This window comes from Patagioenas fasciata, chromosome 2, assembly GCF_037038585.1.
Source record: "Patagioenas fasciata isolate bPatFas1 chromosome 2, bPatFas1.hap1, whole genome shotgun sequence".
Classification (NCBI taxonomy): domain Eukaryota; kingdom Metazoa; phylum Chordata; class Aves; order Columbiformes; family Columbidae; genus Patagioenas; species Patagioenas fasciata.
In genome coordinates this window covers 48,984,909-49,008,648 of record NC_092521.1, presented here as the reverse complement: position 1 = coordinate 49,008,648, position 23,740 = coordinate 48,984,909, and the positions used below count along the sequence as shown (strand labels likewise).

General features: G+C 43.3%; 1 protein-coding gene across 1 annotated transcript in view; it reads right to left on the bottom strand.

Annotated features, from left to right (window-relative positions):
- The window catches only part of KCTD1 (potassium channel tetramerization domain containing 1), a 105,288-nt gene extending 82,552 nt beyond the window's left edge, over positions 1–22,736 (bottom strand). The window contains exon 1 of the mRNA XM_065832539.2: positions 22,661–22,736. Coding sequence (XP_065688611.1) covers positions 22,661–22,669 — 9 coding nt within the window. The 5' untranslated portion in view covers positions 22,670–22,736. The remainder of the gene's footprint in view (positions 1–22,660) is intronic.
- Positions 22,737–23,740: the final 1,004 nt, after the last annotated feature.

Here is a 23,740-nt window from a genome sequence, read left to right as displayed (position 1 = left end):
AAGCTTAAGTAAATTTGCTGTGCCTGCAGAAGCAAGAGAGGATTTCTCCTGGGACACTGAGAAGGTCTCTAGACAGGGGTGCCAAGTAGTACATGTCTTGCACAGGTCATACAAGTGCCATTGTCAGGCAGAGTCATTTCACCCTGAAAGTGTCTGAAAGTGAACAAGAAGTCTGGCTTTAAAGTACACCAAGGCTTCCTGCATTTGCCTTTCTTGCAACCTTCAAAGGGATATAAAACCTACTAGTTTATCACTCTAATTAGAAGCAACTGTGGCGAAATTTCTCGTAGACCCCTTCTCTTGCTTCTCCTCTTTTGATGGCACTCTAAGCAGTCCAGTCTCATGCTGGTAAAATTGGCTGATAAATGTCCTGGATCTGGTGCTCTTCTTTCTGCTGTTATTCTTCCATGAGAAGCTCCCTGTTTTTTCCCCGTCTCCCTTGTGCATCACATCCAGGTAATGGAAATGCTGCACATCAGTCCGAGCTTGGACAATGCTTCCTCTTTCTATCTGTTCTCCTCTGTCTTCAAATAACTTTGCTCTTTCTCCCATATTCTCTCCACTACCTGTTCTTCCTTCAGGAATGAGCAGAGGTACGTCCCCAGCTGCCTGAACTGCTTCCTAGATTTCTGTTAGTGGGCATTGGAAAGATGAAGGACAGGGAAAGGTGGGGCAGAAAATACACTGAGCTGATATGCAAAGCTACCCTGAACATTTCTTCTGTCTCCTCCTTCTGCTTTATCTCTTCTCCTTTGCAATCCCTTGAAAACTGTCAAGAAAAAAACTGCATGCTTGTCAGCTTCAAACAGGAGAAAAGCCCTCTCCCCTCTGAACTGTGATTTTATCTCAGGATGGATGACTTCCCACACTTGTCTGGGAGAATCCCTGCTTGCTCTGTTGGTCCTATGGGGGCACACAAACAGCTGAACAGACAATACTAATATCTATGTGAATGACAAGATGACCCTACCCCTCTTTTTCCATGTTCCTCCATTTTTGCATAACCTTGCCTGCCTCCTGAGGAGGTTCCAACTCCTCACCTTGGCACACGACACAAAACAACTGTGATGTGCAACTCCAGGTAGCACTAGGCACTCCAGCAGTCTGCTAGTACTGACCTCCTGAGACGTGTGCAGGGGAATCTCTGTGCTTTCAACCACATGCCCTTGCAGATGTTTTGGTACAGCAGTGGTCAGTCCTTGCCAATCTCAAGTATTTGTGACCACAAGATGTACTCAAACAAAGCAAGAAGAAAGTGAAAAAGCGTTGCTTATTTTTTAAACACCGTGTTTGGGAGTATTCGCTTAACTTCTGGTTTTGAGTTTTGATTGCATTTGTTTTCAAGCCCTGTTCTGCCACCTTCTTCTCCCACTGCCCTGTCCATTCACCCTCTATCCCAAACACAAGAGCTAAGGATGATTGTTTCTGTCTATGAAATCTGAGAATCTCTTCATTCTTGGATATGAGGCACTGGGAAATATACTGGGAGGTCAGGTGAGGCAAAAGGCTTGGCAATCCAAGTAAGAATGCAATAAACCAGTCATTTTCTTTCAAAGCATTGAACTCCACACCCTAGAGTTAGAGGTCCCTATAAAAGCCTAGTCAAATAGAAAAGACTCAGAAAAGCAGAGCAGAAAGGTCCTATGTTTCCAAACTGATGCATGGACAAGGTGCCAAATGATTGCATTTCTTTCATTTGCCACAAACTGGGTTAGCTTTGAGCTTGTAGGAGAGAGAATAGCAGGTTTTTAAGTATTGCTTCTGGGCCTGGCATCAACGCTTCTGTTGCCATAATGAGTCAGACATCAGAGGCAATACACACGAAAGGATGCAGGCCAATGCCTAGGCAAATAAAAGTGGGAAAGAAGGACTGAAAAATAAGTGCACATGGCAGGGAAGGACTCCATCCCCACAAATGTTTTGAAATTATAACATCAATTTCCTGCATTTCAGCAAATAAAGTCACTTCAAAACAAAACCAATGAAAAAAAAACCCTCTAGAATTCTGTGCAAGGTTGATTTGCCAGAGGCAGATTTTGTTCTGTTAACTGCCATTTGCCATGTACCAAAGCCACAGTCCCCAAATGCACATTTCCCATCAGGCAAGCACACACATGACTATGAACATTTCAGCAGTCACTCTTAGAACTGTGAAAAGGTAAACCCTTAAATGAAGGGAAATCAGTATTCTCAGCCACAGAAACCACAGCCTCAAATGCTCTTCCTGCTTGCCATCTACCAGGGCTCCTGAATGGCTCATGGATGACTGGAAGTAGATAACTGGCTCTCGGGACAAACTACAGGATAGAAAGTGCATTGATGGAAAACATATAAAACTTTGATTTGCACCCTTACTTGGTGGCTCCACTGGGAACCTGGAGCAGTCTAGAGACATGTATTAGGCACTTCTCACCTACCTCAGCTGTCACAGAACTCCCTGATTTGTTATCTTCTGCCTCAAACTTCCAGTGTTTTTTCTTCCTCCTGTTTATTTTCACACCATCCCATCTTCTCTGTCCCTCTTTCAACTTATATCATCATGACCTGGGAAACTGATATGCACTGCCTGGTGTGCTCTTCTTTACTTTCCTTTGTTCTCTCCAATACTTCACCAAACATAACTGTCACACAAAAAAATATTTACTACAAGAAGTTACAGCAATCAACTAATCAACTAATACAAAATGATCAACTTCAGAACTCTAAAAGACCTCCCAAATCCCTTCCATTCTCTGTTACTAGACTTTCCTTACCACTTCAGGACTTGTCTACCCTTGACAGTTTTACTCATGTGACTGATTAATGGAAGAGTTCTCATTTTCTTTTGACCAACAATTGTACTGATAGAGTCTCATCACTGTTATCACAGTTGCATTGCTGTGAAGATGATCTACACATTCCTGATGAAAACAGCACCACTCAAGTACTGTGCAACTACAAGTGGCCATTACTTCTTTGATCTTGGATACATCATGGAGACTGCCTTCTATCTTAGGAATTAGAATGACACACTACAGACTTTTAGCTTACAAAACTGCATGACATAGAAAGCCTCCACTAAAGCACACAGAATTCAATAACCATGTTTAAAAACCTCTGGTACCTCAAATTCCATAGCGTTAGAAAGTGCTAGCACAATACAAGCCAAAATCATCATAGAATCGTAGAATGGTTTGGGTTGGAAGGGACATTAAAGATCATCTAGATCAAACTCCCCTACCCCGGGCAGGGACAGCTTCCACTAGACGGTGTTGCTTAAAGCCCCATCCAAACCGACCTGGAACACTTCCAGGAATGGGGCATCCACAGTTTCTCTGGGCAACCTGTTCCAGTGCCTCACCACCTTCATATTGCTGAGGTCACTGCTCCAACAGGAACATGGTAATGAGGTCCAATATCCACAAAGAATTTGCATTCAGATGCTGTTGTTCTAGTGATTAACACGGATTAACTCCTGTGCCTCATAGACATAATATCAGGGTTTTTCTAAAACACAAGGATATGCAGATATACTGTAGGGATTTTGAAATGGATTCTATTCTTTAAGACTACATAGTGATAAAAAGCAAAAACCTTACAGAGTATTTAAAATGTGTATAATTCCTGACTTCGCTGCCAAGGACCAGCCATTTTTTTACATGTAGTGCCTTGGTATTTCAGGTCATGCCTGCCTCGTGATCCCACGCACATGCTGCAAATAAAGAGAATGTGATAAGGCAGTAGGAACATGACTAAGCTTTGATCTGAGGATGGATCCTGACTCTCTTGTGTTGCTGAGAGTTTGTGGGCGCCAAAGAGAACATGGTAAGTTTGCTCAGCAAACTAAGGGTGTGATATTCATGCAAGTCACTCTACACTGGAGTGTTCCATATAGCCACATCTACAATAAAACCATTTCCCTGTTAGTTGGATTAAAGCCAGCACAGCTATGCTGCTTCTCCTACTGCCACATTTTCTTTTGCAGTTAATGATCTAATCACATTCTCCTTTTATTTTTTTATCTTTTTAAAATTTATTTATTTATTTTTTTAAAAAATTTTATTTTTTAAATTTTTTTTTTAATTCTACAGGGCCTTTGCCTCATTCAGTGCCCAGGATGGATGGGACTCATTGAATAGTCATCTGTAGTCTGACAGTTTGTCTGCAAATTTGCCTGGAGCAGAAGATACATCCTTTGATTTAATCCCTGGCTCTGCCACAAAGTTCCTATGTTAAGATACTGGACCAGTCACTTAAACCAAGCCAAAATGGGCACCAAGAACCTCTTTTTTATGCTATGGGCGCCTCACCCAAATCACTTGAGATCTCATTTGTGAAAGAGCTAAGTACACATTGCATGCAACTGGGGCAGAATGCTACAAAAATGTTAAATATTCTGAAAAAGATAGACACTCAGCAGCTCAAACTTAAAATTAGTAGATAGTTTTAGCCATGATCTCCCTGGACTTACTTTCCTGTATGCAAAATACTTCTTCCAGAATGGGACAGTGTGACAGCTACAAGTATGTCTTTGGGAAATGTTATTTTTCAGGTTTCAAATCCCCATTAGGAGAAAAAGAAAACCACTCACAGTTCTGAGAGGAGGACATCTCATGCAGCTTCCTGGTGTTCAGGTTGTCCTAAGTAGCTGCTCAAATCAGCAGACTTTGGGCATTTCTAGGTCATTTGCACACTCGGTTTAACTGAGAAACCATTACCCGTCAGGATTCCATCAAAACTGAAAAATTCCAGCAAAAGGCCTCAGTTTTGACAGAACTTTTATTGTTAGACAACTGCTTTGTACATGTTTCCTATCTGGACTGCTCAGACCATGGCAGGACTCTCTGGGAAGGGCAAACAAGTCACAGTATCACAGTATGTTTGGGATTGGAAGGGACCTCGAAAGATCATCTAGTCCAATCCCCCTGCTGGAGCAGGAACGCCTAGGTGAGGTCGCACAGGAAGGTGTCCTGGCGGGTTTTGAATGTCTCCAGGGAAGGAGAATCCACAACCTCCCTGGGTAGCCTGTTCCAGTGCTCTGTCACCCTCACTGAGAAGTTTTTTCTCAAATTTAAGTGGAACCTCTTGTGTTCCAGCTTGATCCCATTACCCCTTGTCCTATCATTGTTTGCCACTGAGAAGAGCCTGGCTCCATTCTCATGGCACTCACCCTTTATATATTTATAAATATTAATAAGGTCACCCCTCAGTCTCCTCTTCTCCAAACTAAAGAGCCCCAGCTCCCTCAGCCTTTCTTCATAAGGGAGGTGCTCCACTCCCTTAATCATCTTTGCTGCCCTACGCTGGACCCTCTCCAGCAGTTCCCTGTCCTTCTTGAACTGAGGGGCCCAGAACTGGACACAATATTCCAGATGGGGTCTCACCAGGGCGGAGTAGAGGGGAAGGAGGACCTCTCTTGATCTACTGACCACCCCCCTTGTAATACACCCGAGGATGCCATTGGCCTTCCCGGCCACAAGGGCACAGTGCTGGCTCATGGTCATCCTGCTGTCCACCAGGACCCCCAGGTCCCTTTCCCCTACACTGCTCTCTAATATGTAATTTCCCAACCTATACTGGAACCTGGGGTTGTTCCTGCCCAGATGCAGGACTCTACACTTTCTCGTTAAATTTCATCAGGTTATTCCCCACCCAACTCCCCAGCCTGTCCAGGTCCCGCTGGATGGCAGCACAGCCTTCTGATCTGTCAGCCACTCCTCCCAGCTTAGTGTCATCAGCAAACTTGCTGATAGTACACTCAATTCCCTCGTTCAAATCATTAATGAATATATTGAATAATATTGGCCCCAGTACTGACCCGAGGTACTCCACTAGATACTGGCCTCCAACTGGACTCCGCACCATTGACCACCACTCTCTGGCTTCTCTCTTTAAGCCAGTTTGCAACCCACCTCACTACTCTATTGTCTAGACCACACCTCCTCAATTTAGCTGTGAGCATGCTGTGAGGGACTGTTCAAGTTTCCGTTCCAAAATGTTGTTGCTCCGGCAGAAATCAAACTGGGCTTGCAAAGGCACCTCTTTCATCTGAACTCCGCAGTAACAACTACAGATGCTCCGCAGCTCCAGGGGAGCTGACCTAGCTCAGGTCATCATGCCATGCTACAGACACACAAGGTGACCAATGTCCTCAGAAAGCCCAGTAACTCTGGGCCACCTATTCAACCCGCAGGGCCTTCAGATTTGCTCGGGAGGGTACACTGCTTCAGACTTAAAGTAGTCAATTGGTAGAGTATTATACAAACCATTCAAATGAAGCTGCCACCTATGTAAATGTCTTCACACTCCACGTACTCTTCACATACGCATGTCCCGGTCCATGCTACATCTGAATCTCTTTCAGGAATAGACAATCTCTTAGAAGAGAGATCACCTGTCCTTCAAGGCCAATGTCCAAGGGCAGCAAGGAGCACCTTGAGTGACCCTATTTACTAGACGCTACAAAAGCAGGTGTAATCAAAGCTGTTCCAAGAAGAGGAGACAGTCATCCCATCCCTCTTGGACTCCAGCCAGGTATTTCTATATCCTTTTTCAGCAAAGCTTCCCACCTTTGGAAGATAATAAAATTTAGGCAAGACTATTAGAAGAGATGGAGAGATTTCAGGAGGTTGTGGCAGCAATTACAGTCTTCGCTGTCTGGGTTCTGTGCATATCACTTCTAACAGGGATCAGTGCAATCTGGCATTTAAATAATGTTACCGTGGGAGCAGTTCTTTTCTGCAGCGTGCTACACCTTCTTGTGCAGTGTCAAATTTGGTATCGTGTTGACATCTGGTCTGTGGCATTCATCCATCTGTTGTAACTGAGTAGGTGTAGGTGTTGGGTGGGGTTGGCAGGAGAGGTTTGTTTAAGTGTTTGTTTTCATCCTGTAAAGGAACCGCAGAGCCAGCTCAGTAATTAATTAAATACTCAAAAGTCTGTGCTAATATTCTTTAAAAAAATGGTGAACTAGGCAGATGGTGCTTCTCATTGCTGAAATGTGGAGACTTTGCTCCTTTTTCTCCTTGGTTCCATGTTGTTTTAGGAAACCTTCCCCATTGGGCTGGCACTCTAGTTTCTGTTCCTGACTCAGCAAAATGCCTCCTGGGTGAATTTCGATAGGTCACTCCATCTTCTGCACGGTAGTTTCCCTCTCTGTAAAATGCGTCCATAGTTAAACACTTCTTTTGTGATAAATTTTGAAATCTGCTGATAAAAAATGCAACAAAAGAGGTGGCCATTAGCATTACTTGTTTTGTGGTTATTCTATTCAAACAATCCTTTGGTGTCATCTGCTCATAGCAACAGAGATTCTCCTGAGCAGAGGGGAAACATGTCCACAGCTTCACTGGATGCCTCTCCAGGTAAATCTGTGTCTTTTAGGAACTTGTTTCTCTCTTTTTCACTCAGAATAGAGCACAAAAACACTTCTCTCGGTTTAACTGTCTACCCATAACCTTTCATAAATGCATGGTGTACCAAGCAACCTCTTCCTCCTCCGTGTATGACTAGGGAATGCTCCGTCAACTCGGTTTTAACTTCTGGACAGGCTTGTGTATTCAGTTCTTTGCCTTAGGAAAGTGACTCCTGCTGTTCTGTTCTCCAGTCTATTGGGACATAGCTGCACTTTCTAACTAGCAATCTGTTTTACCTTGCTCTGTGATCAGTTTACAGATTGAAGAAGTTACTGATAGCACTTATTAATGCTTTCAGCAGCACATTTATTTGCAAATGTAGTAGATAACCAAGGAAACAGGGGAACTCCCTATGCATAGCTAAATATAGCAGGTTTTGCCCAGTGTGTCTAATCCTGTGAGGTTCTGATCACCTCCACAGAAACCCTGGCACAGTGTGGGATGCTCGGAGCAGCTTGCAGATTGCTATTTTGTGGCTGGCAGACACAGATGCCAAATTCATTAATATTCAGAATATATTTAAAGATGTGCACCCACCTATGGAGATTACACAATCTGCCCTTGAGTACAGAAGAGAAAACTGTGATCTGACTGTTCTCCTTCCCCTTCTTACATACAGACTGCAATATGTGTTACCCTAGGAGTCTGTAAAAGAGTTTGTGGGAAATTCATAGTGTATTTAATACTTCTTATTTTCTGGTGGCCCCTGGCTTGGTATCTTAGCAGTCTCACAGGCTAGCAATTTTGCACCCAAGCATCTAAGTCTTGTTAGTCAAAACCAGAAGTCAAATACTGGGCTTTCAAATGCAGATTCTTATAAAATAACTCTGTAAGAATGAGAACAGAAGTATCCACTGGGGACACTGATTAAAAAAGACACAATGTGACCTTCATTTGTTTTTTGTTTGGTTTTTTTAGCTAAAAACCAAAAACATTCAGCGTTGGCAATACCACCGTGTAGTTGCCTACATTTCACCTATTCCATCGCTCTTTACTGCCAAACAAAGGTGGAGTAATTAAATTGATTTGATTTGTATATCAGGTTAAGCAGAGAGGTTTTGTACTATTATTTCTTAGCTTGTAGACTAAAGCATGTACTGTATGATGGAACAAAATTCATCTTCCGTTTCTCCACTGTGATTTGTGTCATAATAACATTTTAGTTTCTTCTCTAAATTATTTCCCTCTCTGTTATTTCCTCTGGTAACTCTTGGACCCTGAAGTGCCACTAGCCACAAAATTACAAATAGGAGTATTTTGAACTCTAGTCATTCACAAGAAACTCATAATCCTGACATCCCACAAATACTGTATTTGCTGTGAGATGAAAGGAGCTTATTCTGTGCTTTAAACATGTCCTATTCATTTCCATAAACTAGAATTTCTCCTTATTCAACCATCTTTCCATTTCTTTCTTGCCCACCCCAGGACTGACAAAATTTCAAATAACCCATACCAAACTGAACATTTTTCACCAGTAATTTTGCAGCAGAATATCATCACTGCAGGAGTAAGGGAAGAAAAATATACAGGAACAGTGAAAGGAACTTTTGGATTACAATATTTTGTAATTTTTGTAGACAAATAATATGAAGGGTCCAGTACAGTTCTACTTAAAAACGGATCACAGCTTTGTTGTATTGCACAAAGTCCAGTCTTTACACAGCCTTGTCTCCTGCCTCTCTCCCAAGGACAAGCCCAGGAGAACCTTGATATGCCAGTCCAGGCTGAGCTGATACTTGCTGGCAATTGTAGAACCATAGAACAGTTTGGGTTGGAAGGAGCCTTTAAAGGCCATCTAGTCCATTCTGCATCAGAGAATTTCCATTTGGTATGAAAATATAATTCCTCTTATCCGCTTTAGACTTGCTGGTTTTATGTTTTATTGCATTTCTGATCTTTGTGAGAACATTGCCCCTGCCATCTCAGTTTGTAATGGTAGCAAAACACACATGGAAAAAGGCAGGAGTGATGCTGCAGCCAGTTCTGGGCAAAAATTTAGAAAAGTTGAGTCTATCAGGAATAACAGCAGTTTCTTTTTTACAAACTAACACTGCCACACAAACCTTTTTCTAATATTATGAAAGAGTAAAATGAAGCTTATAATTTCTTTTCTCAGCTGTATTCATTGTTATCATCTACCTTTATCATATTCTCAGTCTTCTCTCTAAACAAACCAGCTCTCGCACAGCCACCCAGTCACTTTCCATGCCTCTGTGTTTTTGTGCATTTTGGGTCCCTTCTGTGTTTACCCTGACTTTTGTACGCCAGGGTAACCAGATCAGTTCACTCAGTCAGCGGCTCTCTCCTTGCAGGCCAGGCTTTGTACCCCTCTGGCCCTGGGCAGCCCCCCCAGCATAGGGAGAGGAGCCTGGCTGTGTTTTGGGAGCCCCCTCTCCCTGCTCTCCCACTCCCAGTGCTGCTTGGAGCTGCTAGAGCTTTGCCTTTGGCAACTGGGCACCACGGGCTGCCCCTTTCACTGCTTCTCTGCTCTCATGTGACATGTAAGATCAGGTTTTAAGACATTCTTCATAACCTGGGAGTGTATGTGAAGAACTCAAAATATTTCTTCTCACATTTGTCACTTTTGGTGTTGGCAAAGCAACAAAATTAATGCCATCTTCCTCTTCACATCCGTATTTGGGTCCCCAAGTTTTTCAGTCTTGTCTTGCCCTGGGTGACCAAGGAGCCAGACAATTTTGACAACGTTGTTACCTCCAAATGTCCCAGCTTATTGTTCTGATAATTCATCAAAGTTTTAAACATCACCCCTGGGGTCTATCTGTGTCAGGGTTTACTGCCATCCTTGCTAACCTTTCATTCTTCATCCTTGCAACACTTGCTTTCTTTCGTAAAAGAGACTGTAGGGCAGAATTTTGCATCTCACCTCATGACTCCTAGGTTTTCTTACAAGCATCTTGTGAGAAAAGTTATCAAAGACTTTCTGAAATTTCCTCTAAAAGCTATATTAAGTGATTCTGTGTAATCTATGGCTTCGTTGAGACACTTCAAAGTTTTTTTAGAAAGTTAAAAAGGTATGCTTTTCTGTTACTGGATCAGTCATGCTTAGCATCAAGCTTGTGTGTAGCTCTTTTAATCCACTAACTTAAATTTCATCCTTTTTCATGTGGCTGAGCTGATCTTTATTTTCAAGCAAAATACATGCTATATTCCATTGATTTGGTATAGCAGAACAGTCTATTTTTAAGAGAAACATGCATGATTTTGTTAACAGCTATCAGCCTTGATTGATGCCATCTGCTCTGGGAGGTTTGTTACTTTAGCATGTCAATCTTGCAGTTTCTTTTCTGATATCTCAATGTTTGACAGGCCCCCATCTTTAGTAATTAAATAAAATACGTAGAGAGTGAATGTATTTCCAATCAGTAAAAGACTGACAGAAGGATATAATGTAGTCTCTGACACTTGTCATTTTCTAATTGCCCCTTTGATACAGCAAATCCACTAATTCTCTTTCAGATATTTACATTGCCCATGTGTTTGCAGAAATGCATCTGTTTGCACTTGAAATTTCCTCTCAGTCCTCCTGTTCCCCATCTTCATTTTTCCTTGCCAGTTTATGTTCCTTTGTTTCGGGTTAGCCAGGGCTAGATTTCTGCTTCCCGAAGGTTACCTGTTTGGTTCATCATACTGTGTTTGTTTTTTCTTGCCTTCCTGCTTCCTTTTTGGTTTCGGGGTATGCATACCTTCTGTGATGCAATTATGGCATGCTTAAGTAGTTCCATGTTGAGGCTAAGGATTGTAATGTCTTCACTGTTGACTGGTCTCCTCCTCTGTACCTCGCTCCAACCCTCTCCTCCCTCCAAATACATGAAATTTAAAGGATTAAATTGCAGTGCATTTTAAGTGTTAGCTAGCTATTAGATTTCTATCTCCATTCTAGAACGCTTTGTATCATGTTTGGGGTTTCTTGTGTTTTATTGGGGTGGGGGGGTATTTGCATTAGCTGCTTTACTTCAGACTGGCCCAGACCCAAGTCTCTACACTTCTAGATACTGCATGAAATGCAGTTATGACACAAACAAGCAGCAAATGCAATTTCAAATAGAAGTCATGCCAAGGCATTTTGAAGGGAAATGACAAATTCAGATTGGTCGGACCATTTGATGCTGTAGCATGCTTCAGTAAGTTCAAGGGCACTAGCAGGGTTTTGGAAAAAAGCTGGATGTGGACTGAGACTGGGACTGAGGCTGGGACTCTCCAAGAAGGGAGAAGTCGCTTTGATTTTTTTACACCATGATCCTATTTAACCATGTTTGCTAAACAAGAAACTGAGAAAAGAGTGAGAAAAATCCTGGTTTGAAACCAACAGACACACATGCTTCGTTTTAGCATCTCCCTGCCGTGGTTGGACAAATTGCTTTAACCATTTTCAAAACCCACACGCAGCTCTGGAACCTAGAGAAAGAGGAAATGCCAGGAGCACTGAGAAGGGGAGAAATCGAGAGAATAAGGGAGGAAAGAAGTGACCTCTTGCCTTCTGCTCACACACTGAAAGCAGGAGTATGATCCATACAGGAGGTGAAAAGGGGGAAAAATGAGGGAAGGGTCAGGCAGGACTCTGAATACGAACAAAGGGTTTGCATACAGAGGCTGACCATAAAGGACATCACATCACTAGGCTGCAAAGTTGCAACCAAATCTGCATGGGTCCAATTTAGAGGAGGGGACTTGGGAGTGTTTCAGATCTGGATGCCTGATCCAGTCCCATCCCAGCTCTGCTCTGGGCAAGAACCTGCTTCTCTGCCCTGCGAGCCAGCGTGGTAGCCAGGTGGGAAGCTGTGCACCCTTCAAGCCGCATCCATGTTTTGGACATCTCGGGAGCACAGAAGGCAGGAGTGCCACCATACACAGCAGAGGTCACTTCAGAAAGAGCATCATTGACTTCAGCACAGGAGTATGGGGACTATCTGGCTGTAGCTAACTGAAGTCAGTGGGAAAAGTGTCCTTCCTGATGTATGCGCAAGACTGAGAACTTCATGGGGCTCAGGACTAAGACCTTCATGGGAGAGGAAGAAGCAACCTCCAGTTTAATATAAAGTTTTCTGTGGCATTGGCAGTAAGGCAACATTACTTTCACTTGACTTCAGCTTTAAAAGGAGATGCATAAAAGAGAAGAACAGCATCAACGTATTTTTAGGGCACAGAAAATTAAAAAAAAAAAAAAACACCACAACAAACCAAAACACAACACAAATATATTTTGAAACTGACCCTTGGCAGCCTGTTTAAGAGAGCTTGAAACTATCTGAACTACACAAGGAAAAAAAAAAAAAGAAAAACATGCCCACAAGGGCTGAAAAATCACTTCAGTAATAGATGACTTTTAACTTTACATCAGAAAATGTTTGGCAGGCATAATTTTAAAGTGTTAGGGAAACGTGTGTGATAACTGCTTCAGTGAAAGAGCAAACGTAGTCCACAGTGAGATTTATCAAATGTTCACATAAGCAATCAGAATCTGGCAGGGCCAGCTGCCCGTAGAGAGGGGCAATGAGGATCACAGCTCTAACTTTGAAAATTTAATGAAGCCCACTGATTTCTCACAAGAAATTTTTCTTTGAGCATGTTCATGTGTCATGGGAATGCTCGTGAGCAGAAGGCTCTGACAAAATGCCAGCTATAAGGCATAAGGGAAACAAAACCCTCCGAGCCCCACCAAAGGCCAAACCACCCCTTTCCTCTTTTGAAGCTGCAAAGATTCTTGATGCCCCAACACCCCTGAGCATCCTCACATGTTATCCTTAACCACACAAACAGGCCTATTGACATGATGGGGTTATCAGGAGAGTCTTGTAGGGCTGGTCTCTTTTTAAAGAGACCAGAAGAGGACTGAATTTCCTGGGGCTTGTGCAGGAATGTGCGCAGAGTTTTGAGACAGCCAGCAAAAGGAGCAGGCAGTGCCGCCTGGTGTGTTCATGGGAACAGTAGCTGACTATCTGCCTGCAAAAGGGAAGAGGGACATCAAGGCAGAAAAGGAGGTACAGGGCTAGGAGGATAACAATAAGACAAAACAATGCTGTTTCAACTAGAATTTAGTTAGTTTTATGCTATAAATATCTAAGCAACTTGCTTTTGCTGTTCTGCTGGAGTAGCATCCTATCAAAGAAGTGTATTCTTTCAGCACCTTTTGTGACACGAGATAATTCTAGAAATTAGGTTTTATAGTTCAGACACCTCAATGATCTCCTATCCCAGTGCTTGAGACACAACATGCCCATTTAGCAGCAAGCAGAGACATTTGGGAAGCATTGCTTGTGAGATCCATTGGAGCATAGGGCTGTGACAGCAGCACTCACCCAGCTGCAGTGTGCCACAGGTGTGCCAGAAACGATGAGACACCAAATGACTCATCAAGGCAGTCCCGTAACTGAAGTGGGCTTTTGGAGAGCAATATAGGTGCTAGATATATATAGCAGTCAGGCCCGGCTGAAAACATCAGAGAAGAGAACCAGATGGGTGAGTCTTATATCCTTTGTGAGAGTCTTGACAGGTTGCGGATAATTAGTTCATTTAGACTGGAGACAAGCCAGCAGCACCTTAGTCTTGATCCCACTTGTGGGAAGTATGAGTGGGAGTGAGGGGTACTCAGTGCCTCCCAGCAATGGGCCACGTCCTACATGTAAAAGGTCAGAATTTGATTCTGTTTTTCACTTTCAGCAGAACTACACTGGCTTTCCGAGACCCCAAGGACGCATGAAAGCCATGTGTCTGTTTGGCCCAAATTGTTTGTAACTCATACTTTCCACATGAAGCTCACAAAAAATAACAAAGAGAAATGACTTAATTGAATTTGTTTGGAACCCAATATCAGTGTAACAAACAGAAAACAGCCAAGCGCCATACAGTTAGGGAGAAGTTACAAATTTCAGTGCACATGCAGCTGCCTTGTGGAAAAACAATCGAAACTACTACATTTAATATGGCTGTGCTTCTATAATAATTTCCATCCAGGCATAGAGAAGTACTCGATATATCTTGCTTGAAATTTCACTATATCGTTTCCTGGGAGTGAAAGGGAAACTGTGGATCTCCACTGCTGAATGATTAGCCCAAGGTCATAGGGCAGGAGATCTGGAAGCAGAACTTTTGGACTCTTGGTGATGTACTTTAACCGCAAGACCATCCTTCAGTCTCCTTCACGCTGATGACTTTGGAACTAGCTTTAAAAGATCCAGTGAGACGCAATGATGGGAGTGCTAGATAGCTACAATAGATAGCCAGAGGCAACAAAAATGATTAGAGACATGTGGGGGTATTTCTAAACAAAAAGATTAAGACCAGAACTATTTCATTTAGAAAAGAAAACAGTAAAAGATGATAGAATTGAGGTATATAAAATAATGAATGATGTGAAGGAGAAATCAGATGCCCTTCATAAAACAAGAGGGCACCTAATGGAATTTAAAAAGACATTAGCTTATAAACGGATAAGGATATCACTCTCCAGCTTATCTCTAAGCAACCCATGGAACTCTCAGTTGCAGGAAGTGTATGTAAATAGTTCAAGAAGACTAAGAAAAATAGGTAGGATTGCATGTAGCCAGTAATAAATACAGATTTTTGAGCTAAAGAAAATACTTCAAAACTACAGTTTTCCCTTGAAAGGACTACCTCTTTCCCTGAGAAAGAGCTAACATTTTTGTTCCTGACTGAGTCTCACCTGCCTGAGTGCAGCAAAAACCACAGCTGCTTTCTTGTATGTCCCCAAACCAGTAACACTCCCGCCTACATTTTTTTTTTTCAGGAAGCCTCTTCCTCAAAACAGCATCAACAGCCTTAGAAATTCAGTTTTCTGCTAACAGCAAAAATCATGTCCTCATTTTGCCTCCAGGAATCCCAAGCTGTCTTCGTACCACAGAAGCCACTGTAAGGGAAAGCTGGAGGATAAGGAAGGTTGCACCATCCTGTTCTTTTCCCCTCAGCTCACATTTGCAGCCACCTCCAAACTCCACTGTTTCTTTCCCTCCCTATCTCACTTTCTCCAAAGCCAAGCTGCAGATCCATGTAAGATATCACCTGGATCTCATCAGTGACCATCTCTTGGATGCCTAGGGTAAATCCATCAGCCTTTTGTTTGTCTACACAGGATGGAGCCTTAACTGTCCAGCTCTCCCTTTTGACTCTAAATCCCTCCGTTGGTGCTGTGCTTGTCGATTTTCACCATTCTTCAAGGCTCTCCCTAAGTTCCCCCCATCTGTGAGCTCCCTTTGATAATCAAGGTGTTAACCTTCCTCTGTTCACCCACTCCACTCATTTCTCCTTTTCTCCTATTAAATAGTCTTCATGCTTTCACCTACAGTCACCAGCTGGTAGCTGCCTTGACATCACCCGTGAAGCCCCCTCTGATACAGGTGTAAAATAACCTCTAACCTCTTTTCGCTTTTGCCACACTACTTTAGGTTAAAGAGGCTGCTACAGATAGGTGGTGTCAAATTTGCCTGTTAATGGCAAGCTAGAAAGGTCTGTTTACCTTGTGTGAGTGGTTCATAGTGCACAGATTATCTCTCTTCAGTGTTTAGAAGTGTGTGGTATAATGGGTATATCATGGGCTACAGAAATGATAATGATTAATTGAATTATTCAAGACTGGTCAATGGACCATCAATCTCTTTTAGGACAACTTAACCTCTAGGTGAGTCTTGGTATATTTAAAAAGCAGTACACCTTGGGGAGCCAGGAATCAGTATTTTAGTTAGGGACCCCAGTTTCATTCCTTCCCCTGGGGCTGGGGACCACAGCAATCCCCCGTCCCTCCCTCCCTGGATGGCTGTGTGATGGTGCAGATGGGCTTGTGCCCCCTTTGTATGACATGGTATGCAGAGCTCCTCTTCCATCTAATACTGCTGCAAGCTTCTGTTCACACAGGGAAATAAAACTGCTTTTATTTCATAACAGCACTTTACCTTTACGTTGAGCTACTTTGGAAGCCACTGAATACTTTGGCTTCCAACAGTTATTTAGATGCTCTCGATGTCTGCCACTACTCTCTTTTTCCTGCTCCTCTGGCAACACTGAGCAGGAGCTGTTATTAATTAGTTGTTGAATACCTGCAGTGCTCTGCTGCAGCAGGAGAGACGGTCCTTCCCCACCAGGACCTATAAGCTGGGTATATGAGTAAACTAGCATGCAGAAAGATTGCCATGTAGTGATGAAGAGGATGTTCTTAAGTTAATGTTTGTAAGGTGAGGAAAAGGGAAAAGAGTTCTTTGGTCATCTTTCCTTATTAAATCTCTCCTCTCCTTGTTACAAAATATGATGAAAGTAAAGCAGATGCCACTAAATAAATCAGAAGAAAACTGTAGGCATTAAAGGTCTAACTGGGAAAAAATTAAGACCGATAGAAATAGCTTTGCAGTTGGAACTGAGAAGAAATGATAGATCCTATCTAAAGGGCAAATTAGAAATTCCTCCCACTGACAAAAATTTATGCAACATTTTCACCGATCATAAAAACAGACATCGAGGATTTTTTTTCCTGTGGAAAAATTCAGGCTATTCTTTTCATTTTTCTGCCACATGGTCTTTTTCAAATTTCTATCTAATGAAAATTCAAAATAAAAAGTGGTTTTCAGGTGTGAGAAAAGTCTGGTTTCAGTTTTGAAAAAGAATCTCAAATTGCTTTTTGACAGATTTTTTTAATATATATTAAAATGCCTTTTTTTTTTTTTTTTTTTAAATAAACCTTTTCTCCACTGACAGAAATGTTGATGAAAAAACTTAGTCAACCATAGCCTATTGGGACTGTGCAGGTAAGGTCAGTGAGGTAAAGGGTTGGCCATGCTTTTTTTTGGAAATATTCTCTGAGTAGCCCAGGTTTTAAAGACACGTCCAAAGCAGAGTATTACCAAATTCAAAGTCTCACTTTCAATGATGAATTTTCTAGATATTACATCAGAAAGCATCCTTGAAAACTATTGCCCAAACATGTTTATTGACATTTACCTTGAACAGTTACTTCTCGCTCAGATCTACTACCTGTGTGTATTTATGTAGAGTAGTCAGATCCAGACTAGACTTTGCTAACATGGACATTCAAGCCTCTTTGCATGTCCTTTCACAAGACAGATACTCCATTCCCTGATCACCCTTCTAGCTGCAGTTCCAGCTTAAGTTCACGTTTCTCAAGGATGGATGCTCAGAGCTGCACCCCGTGCTCTAGAGTAAGTTTTGCCCATGCCTTGCCCAAAAGTGTCAACATTTCCTCCTGTCTGCTGGAAATAACCTTGCCTGCGACAGCTTCCCTTCATTTCTGCCTGGCCAAATCACAATGTGGCTTCACAGTTCTTGGGTGAGAACTGAAAGCTATGACAGGTGAGATCTGGCAAATCTTACTGCAGCGGTCGGAGATAGTTTTGTCCCCACACCAGGTGCCTGTTTGGTAGAGACAACCACACTGCCACAGTGTCAGGAGTGGGGTGCACATGCCTGAGCACTAACAGTTACAGTCCCATCTGTCAGTTATCCTGCAAATCATCCCGAATTACAGCAGTGAAAATAAAGGAAAACACATAGAAAACCCATAGATGGCTATACTGAGCCTGAGGTTTGAGGCAGAACTGAGTCACAAATGCGGGCTGAGGGGGAATGACCACAATTGTGAAGGTCTCATTCGAGAATCAGAAGCAGAAAATGCCATTAATCTAGGTGAGTTGGAACTCATTTCCCTGTCATCTTGGGGCAAACCTTGCTGCACAGTGTCTTGGTTTGGGCTTTTTTGTCTTGTTTTGTTTGGTTGGGTTTTTTTTGTTTTTTTTTGTTTTAAAGGGTGTTTCTTATTCATGAGTGCATTGGGCAAGGAAAATCAGTCGCATAAAAGCCACTAAATGATTTGTCAGGATGAGCTGTCCTTTGCCCCAGCAAGCACTTCTAAGGCCTGTATCCCTCACCCATAGACTTTGGCTGCACACAAACCACCTGCAAAGCCTCATTTGCGCTCACCTGCCAACCACATCAAACCAGTAACTTCCATTGCCAGTGGGGCAGCCAGTCAGATAAAATGCTACCAGGGAAAGGTTATCAGGTGAGCTGCTCACTTCATAAACATGAGCTTAACCCAACTGAACGTGCAACAGTATCAACTTGCGTTCAGCTGGATATGGGATGTTGTTTACTTGATTTCTGGATCAAAAGTGTGATTAAAATGCACTTTAGAAAACCCAAGATTATTAAAGCTACAACATACATCATCAATATGGAATGTGCTAATGGCTTTCACATACATTAAATTCTTTTTGAAGGTATTATCAGCTAGGAAGATAGTAGTTACTCCCTCCTCCCGCCTATAGACACCCTCTAAATATATACACATGTTGAACTTAATTTACAACAGAAGTAGTGAAAGAAGAGATACCTCTGCCTGCACAAGTAGTAAAGTTGGATGACTTTGAAATTAAGATGTGCATTTTGTATTTTTCTCCTTCAAACTGAAAAAACCTGACACTGTATTCTGTGGAAAGTAGGACAACAGAAATCTGTATTTTAACAAAGGAAGGCAAATTAATTCTTTGTGAAACAACACAGAAGTCAATGGCACTATACCAGAGATTAATTCTACCCAGGCTGTAAAAAGAAAACATGAGTGCAATGCAGACCAACAGAAGAGATTCCATTTAAAGTCAGAATTATGCTTGTCAGAAAAAAAAAAAAAACAAAACCAAAACCAACAACAAACCCAAACAAAAAACCCCACCACACCAACCAACAACTAACTAAATTTGTTTCCTGGAAGAAGATCCAACTTGGCTCTCCTGCAGCTGTGTAAAAGGATCCAAAATAAGTAACAGCAGGCATCTCTGCTAAAATTTGCTTCTGATGAACATTATTTTTTCTCTGGTACCAGAGAAGAGTTGAACACACATTGCAAGTGAGGCACAGCAGTTTACTGCACAGAACATGAGAAAGGGGGATAAAATTCTGGCATTTAGAACTCGGCTCAGCCAGTGGGTTAGTACACGGTCTTAAACAAACCACACACACTCTGTGGGGCTAATTCCCCTCTGAATGCTTTCTATTTCAGAGACATATAAGCTAAAATTGAGGCGGGGAGAATATTCTTAATTACACCCATGTCCTATGTCTTACCCACACATTACAATAAGAGTTGGACCCTTGTTGCAGGGATCTAGGCAACATGGATGGACCATCAGCTCCCTGAAGAATCAGCATTTTACTAAATCCAGCTGATGACTAGTTACACAAAAGCAGGAACTTTATACATCATGGTTTAGTGGTGACCGTGTGTATATACCAGCACACATTAATAAATGAACAGTAAAGCACCATAATGACAATCTGTGCATCTGTGTCTGCTTTATGGTACCCTGAAAATATTTCTAAAGTAGTTGGAATACAGAAAGCAGAAATTATCGTTCCTTCCCAGCTGGGCTCATGTGAAATGCTGTCTGACTGTGACGGGCAGATTGGATATTTTGTTAATTGTGAAAGACCCCACTTTGAATAATATATTCACATTTGTTATGATCAGTGAATATTTCCTTTCACATCACATTTTCGCCATACATAAACTTATAATCCAATAAAAAGCCTATGTGAGGAAGTCATCTACGTGCAGCCCTTCCTCTATGCATGGGAAAGGCTGGCTTTTTTGTGTATGATAGTCATGCAATTTTTCACTTCTGCCTGAGTGAGATCCACAGTGAATGGAAATCTTCTTCATGCAAAATCATTTGCTCTCAGGTTGTTCCAACCTGTAACTGAAGGCTTCATTCAGAGACATCTAGTAAAAAGCACTTCTCAGAAATCAGTAACAAAAGCTGCACTACACGAGGAAATTGTTCATTTAAAAAAGCAATACCAAAATCCAACTACGGAACAACACTGATGTGACACATGAAATTGTAAGGGGAAAAAAAAAATCGAGAAAAAACATAGTCCTAAAGTTTCACAGTAATTTGTCTTTTAAAAATTAGATGTACAGCAAATACATCCCCCCCTCAAATCTCGCATCTGATTCAGTCATGTTAAAAATGGAATTAAGGTGAAGGCAGTGTTTCTAAGGGACAGAGCAAAACCCAAGGTCCAAATCTGACTTAAATCCAGATGAATTCTACTGAAATCAGTGGTTACAGCAGTGCAAATCAGCAAGAGATCTAAATCTGTCCTAGCTGATTCCAGATCTATCTTTTATTTGCTATATGGCTTCAGGCAAGTCAGTGACCTTCTTTTTATTTCTCAGTTTCTCGATCCGTAAAATGGTGATAATACTGCTTGTAATACATGGAGATTGGAGGGACTAGTTAGTTCTGTAACATGGACTGGATATGAAAATTGCTGGGGATCAATTACTTTTAGTTGCCCTCATCTGTTTCATTGATTCCTTATAATCTTAATACTTGGCTTTTTATCAAGCTTTAATATTTCTCTTAAAAAAAAAAAAAAAAGAGCTTTATCCTGTAATCAGTATTCAAGTTTTACACTGTTTACTTGCATTGCAGGATTCATATGAGAAAACTAAGTAAGAAATTGTCCCCAACAACAAAATACTGTGAGGATATTTCAAACAGAACTCAAAAATTACTCCATGAAATCAACCCCATTTACATTCGTTCTTTAGAATGCAGTGGAATGTTTGTATTAACTGACCCACTGATGTCCAAACAAGGGCACAAACAAAAACATCGCAAATCCTTCTTCACCCTTATATTAAACTTTGCCCTGATATTTGCATTAAAAGTCAATGTTCAAACAGTGAAACCGGAAAAAAAAAAAAAGGAAAAAAAGGAATAACACAACCTGAAAACACCCTATCATCTAACAGCTCTGAGAGGGACCTCTAGTGTGTGCTAGAACATTTTGTGCTGTGCTGCTTCGGGCGTAATTAACACACCAAAATCACCGCAGTCATTTTGAATAGGCGAGGGGAAGTTTCACCAAGTGCCTCCGACCTGCGGGTCGAGCATCCTTCCACGGGCGCTGCTGAAACCAACCGGCACCAATTAAACTGCTTTTTGTTTTCTTTTTCCGGACTCGGCCTGTACAAGGCACCAAGTTCCTGGGATCAACCCAGAGTTTTCCCGGTGCGCTCGCCCGCCCCAAGTCCCCCTTGCGGTCCCGGCCGCCTCCGCTAAGCCGCCCCCGGCTCTCGGTGGAAGATTAAGATGGAAAGTTGCGTTTCAGGCGAAGCCTTCTACCACCGCGCTTGTGACAGAGAACAAAAATAATCACTTAAGCCACCAGCCCCAAAGCGCCCGCACTTGGCCTGGTGCCGTCCCCCCGCCCCCGCCCGCACACCGAGCGATGCCTGAGCTGCACCGGCCGCTTTCTGCCACTTCCCTCCCCCGCCGCCAGGCGGGAAGAGCGGGAGGTCTCCGAGCAGCCCCCGCCGCTGAGAAGGGAGAAGCGTTTCGCCCATTTTTAATTTGCCCGAACAATCCGAGCACGCTCGGTGCCCGCAGGGCATGCTCCAATAAACTTGTATCTCGCTGATTGGAAGCAGGCAGCGAACGGCTGTTTTTTTTTTCTTTTGGGTTTTTGAGACGGCGGACGCGACTCTCTCTTCCGGGACGTCGTCGGGACATCGGGGGACGGGGCAGCGGGGGACGGGGCAGCGCCAGCCGGTCCAGCGGCGGCCGGTCCCGGGGGGACGGGGAGCAACCGCCGTCCCGCCGCCGTCGGCGCCCCGGGAGCAGCGGGCAGACAGGCGGCGCGGAGGAAGGGCGGCCGCTGCCCCGCGGCCCCCACGCCGCGCCCCACGGGCCGTGATGGGGGAAGGGCCGCGGGACCGCCCTTCCCTCCGCCGCCCCGGCAACAAAGGGCGCCCCGGGAGGCTCCGGAGGGGGTGCGCCGCGGAGGGACGGTGGCGCGGGAGTGGGGGGGAAGGTGCCTCCCGGTCCCTCGATCTGACACACACACAATGGCGGACCCCTCCTGCAGCCCGGCGCAGAACAATGAGAGCCGCGCACCCCCCACGCGAAAATACATTTGAATTAAATCCCCCCCACGCACACGCCACCCTTAAGTCCCCCCCGCTTGGAGAGGCGGTGGGGAAAGGAGGCGCTCAACCCCCCGTCCAGACCCCCCGCCCGCTGCGCGGCCCCCTCCCTCCCGACTTCCCCGCCTCCCCGCGGCGCTGCGCGGGTTGCGCGGGGGAGCGCGGCGGGCGAGGCGGCCGCGCCGCGTCCCCGCGCGGGGTGCGAGCGCCCGGCACATGCGTGGAAGCGAGCGGCGCCCGAGTCCCTCCGCACCCTCCACTGCAAACAACAACAATCCCGAGCAGCCCTTACCTGGAACATCGGAGCCGCAAAAAAGTGTCGCTATTTTTTTTTTCCCCCTTTTTTTCTCCCCTGTCCCCCCCCCAACTCACACTTCCGATATTTCTCTCTCCCGGCAGCGGTCTGCTCTCCTCGCTACACCAGAGAGAAATGCAATAGCTTGGCTAAGGTAGACAGAGCAAAATACAGAGAATAGTTGCTCCAGGGCTTTGAAACCCCTCAAGGCAAGGATCAGGATACAATTAGCTCATGTCTCTACCTCCAGTCTGAATCAATCTCCGAAATAAAAGTTAAATTAAATTAACTGATCACACGGGCATAAAATTGATCTCCTTCGAAACGTGCATATAGATAGATATATATATGTAGCGTGTATATTTTTTTCGGATTTTTTTGGTGGAAAAAACAGTCTCATTCCAGCCTCCAACTTGCTTTTTACTCTCCTCTTGCACAGAAAAGCTGATTTTAATCGTTGTGATTAGTTTTGATGTAACGTTTCCGCGGGCGATTTCTGCAAATGGATGGAGTGTTTCTTTGCCAGAAGAGGGAAAAGCAGCAGATGATGATAATTATAAGGATTGTTGTTTCTTTCTTTCTTTCTTTCTGTCTCTCTCTTTCTTTTTATTTGTATTTAGATCTGTCTCTTCACTTTCCCGAGTTGACCTGACATTACCATTGCACTAAGGTCGCACAACTTGTTGATTAGGATCATCTCCCGTTTTCATCGAGGGATATGTGATAATTTGGCAGTGGAGCAACACATTTTCTGTTCCCTTGGCTATATAACTTCCCAAATGACGTGTATAAAAATAAGCACATGGAGTCTGCTTTGCCCCAATCAACTCTGAATCAATGCCTGGGGGTGATACGCAAACTCATTTCAAATGTTCAACCATGCAGAATTGCAAAAAGATTGAAGGAGTTGCACTGCATTTTTTTTTTTAAAGTAGCAAAATTAAAAGAAAACAAAATCATGTAAGCAAATACAGTCATTTACCACTTAGGTTCATGAGACATTGCTCACAAATGCTACTAACTTTCCTTCTCCAATTATCCAATTGAAATGGAGCTTTGCATTTTTCCTTTTCTTCA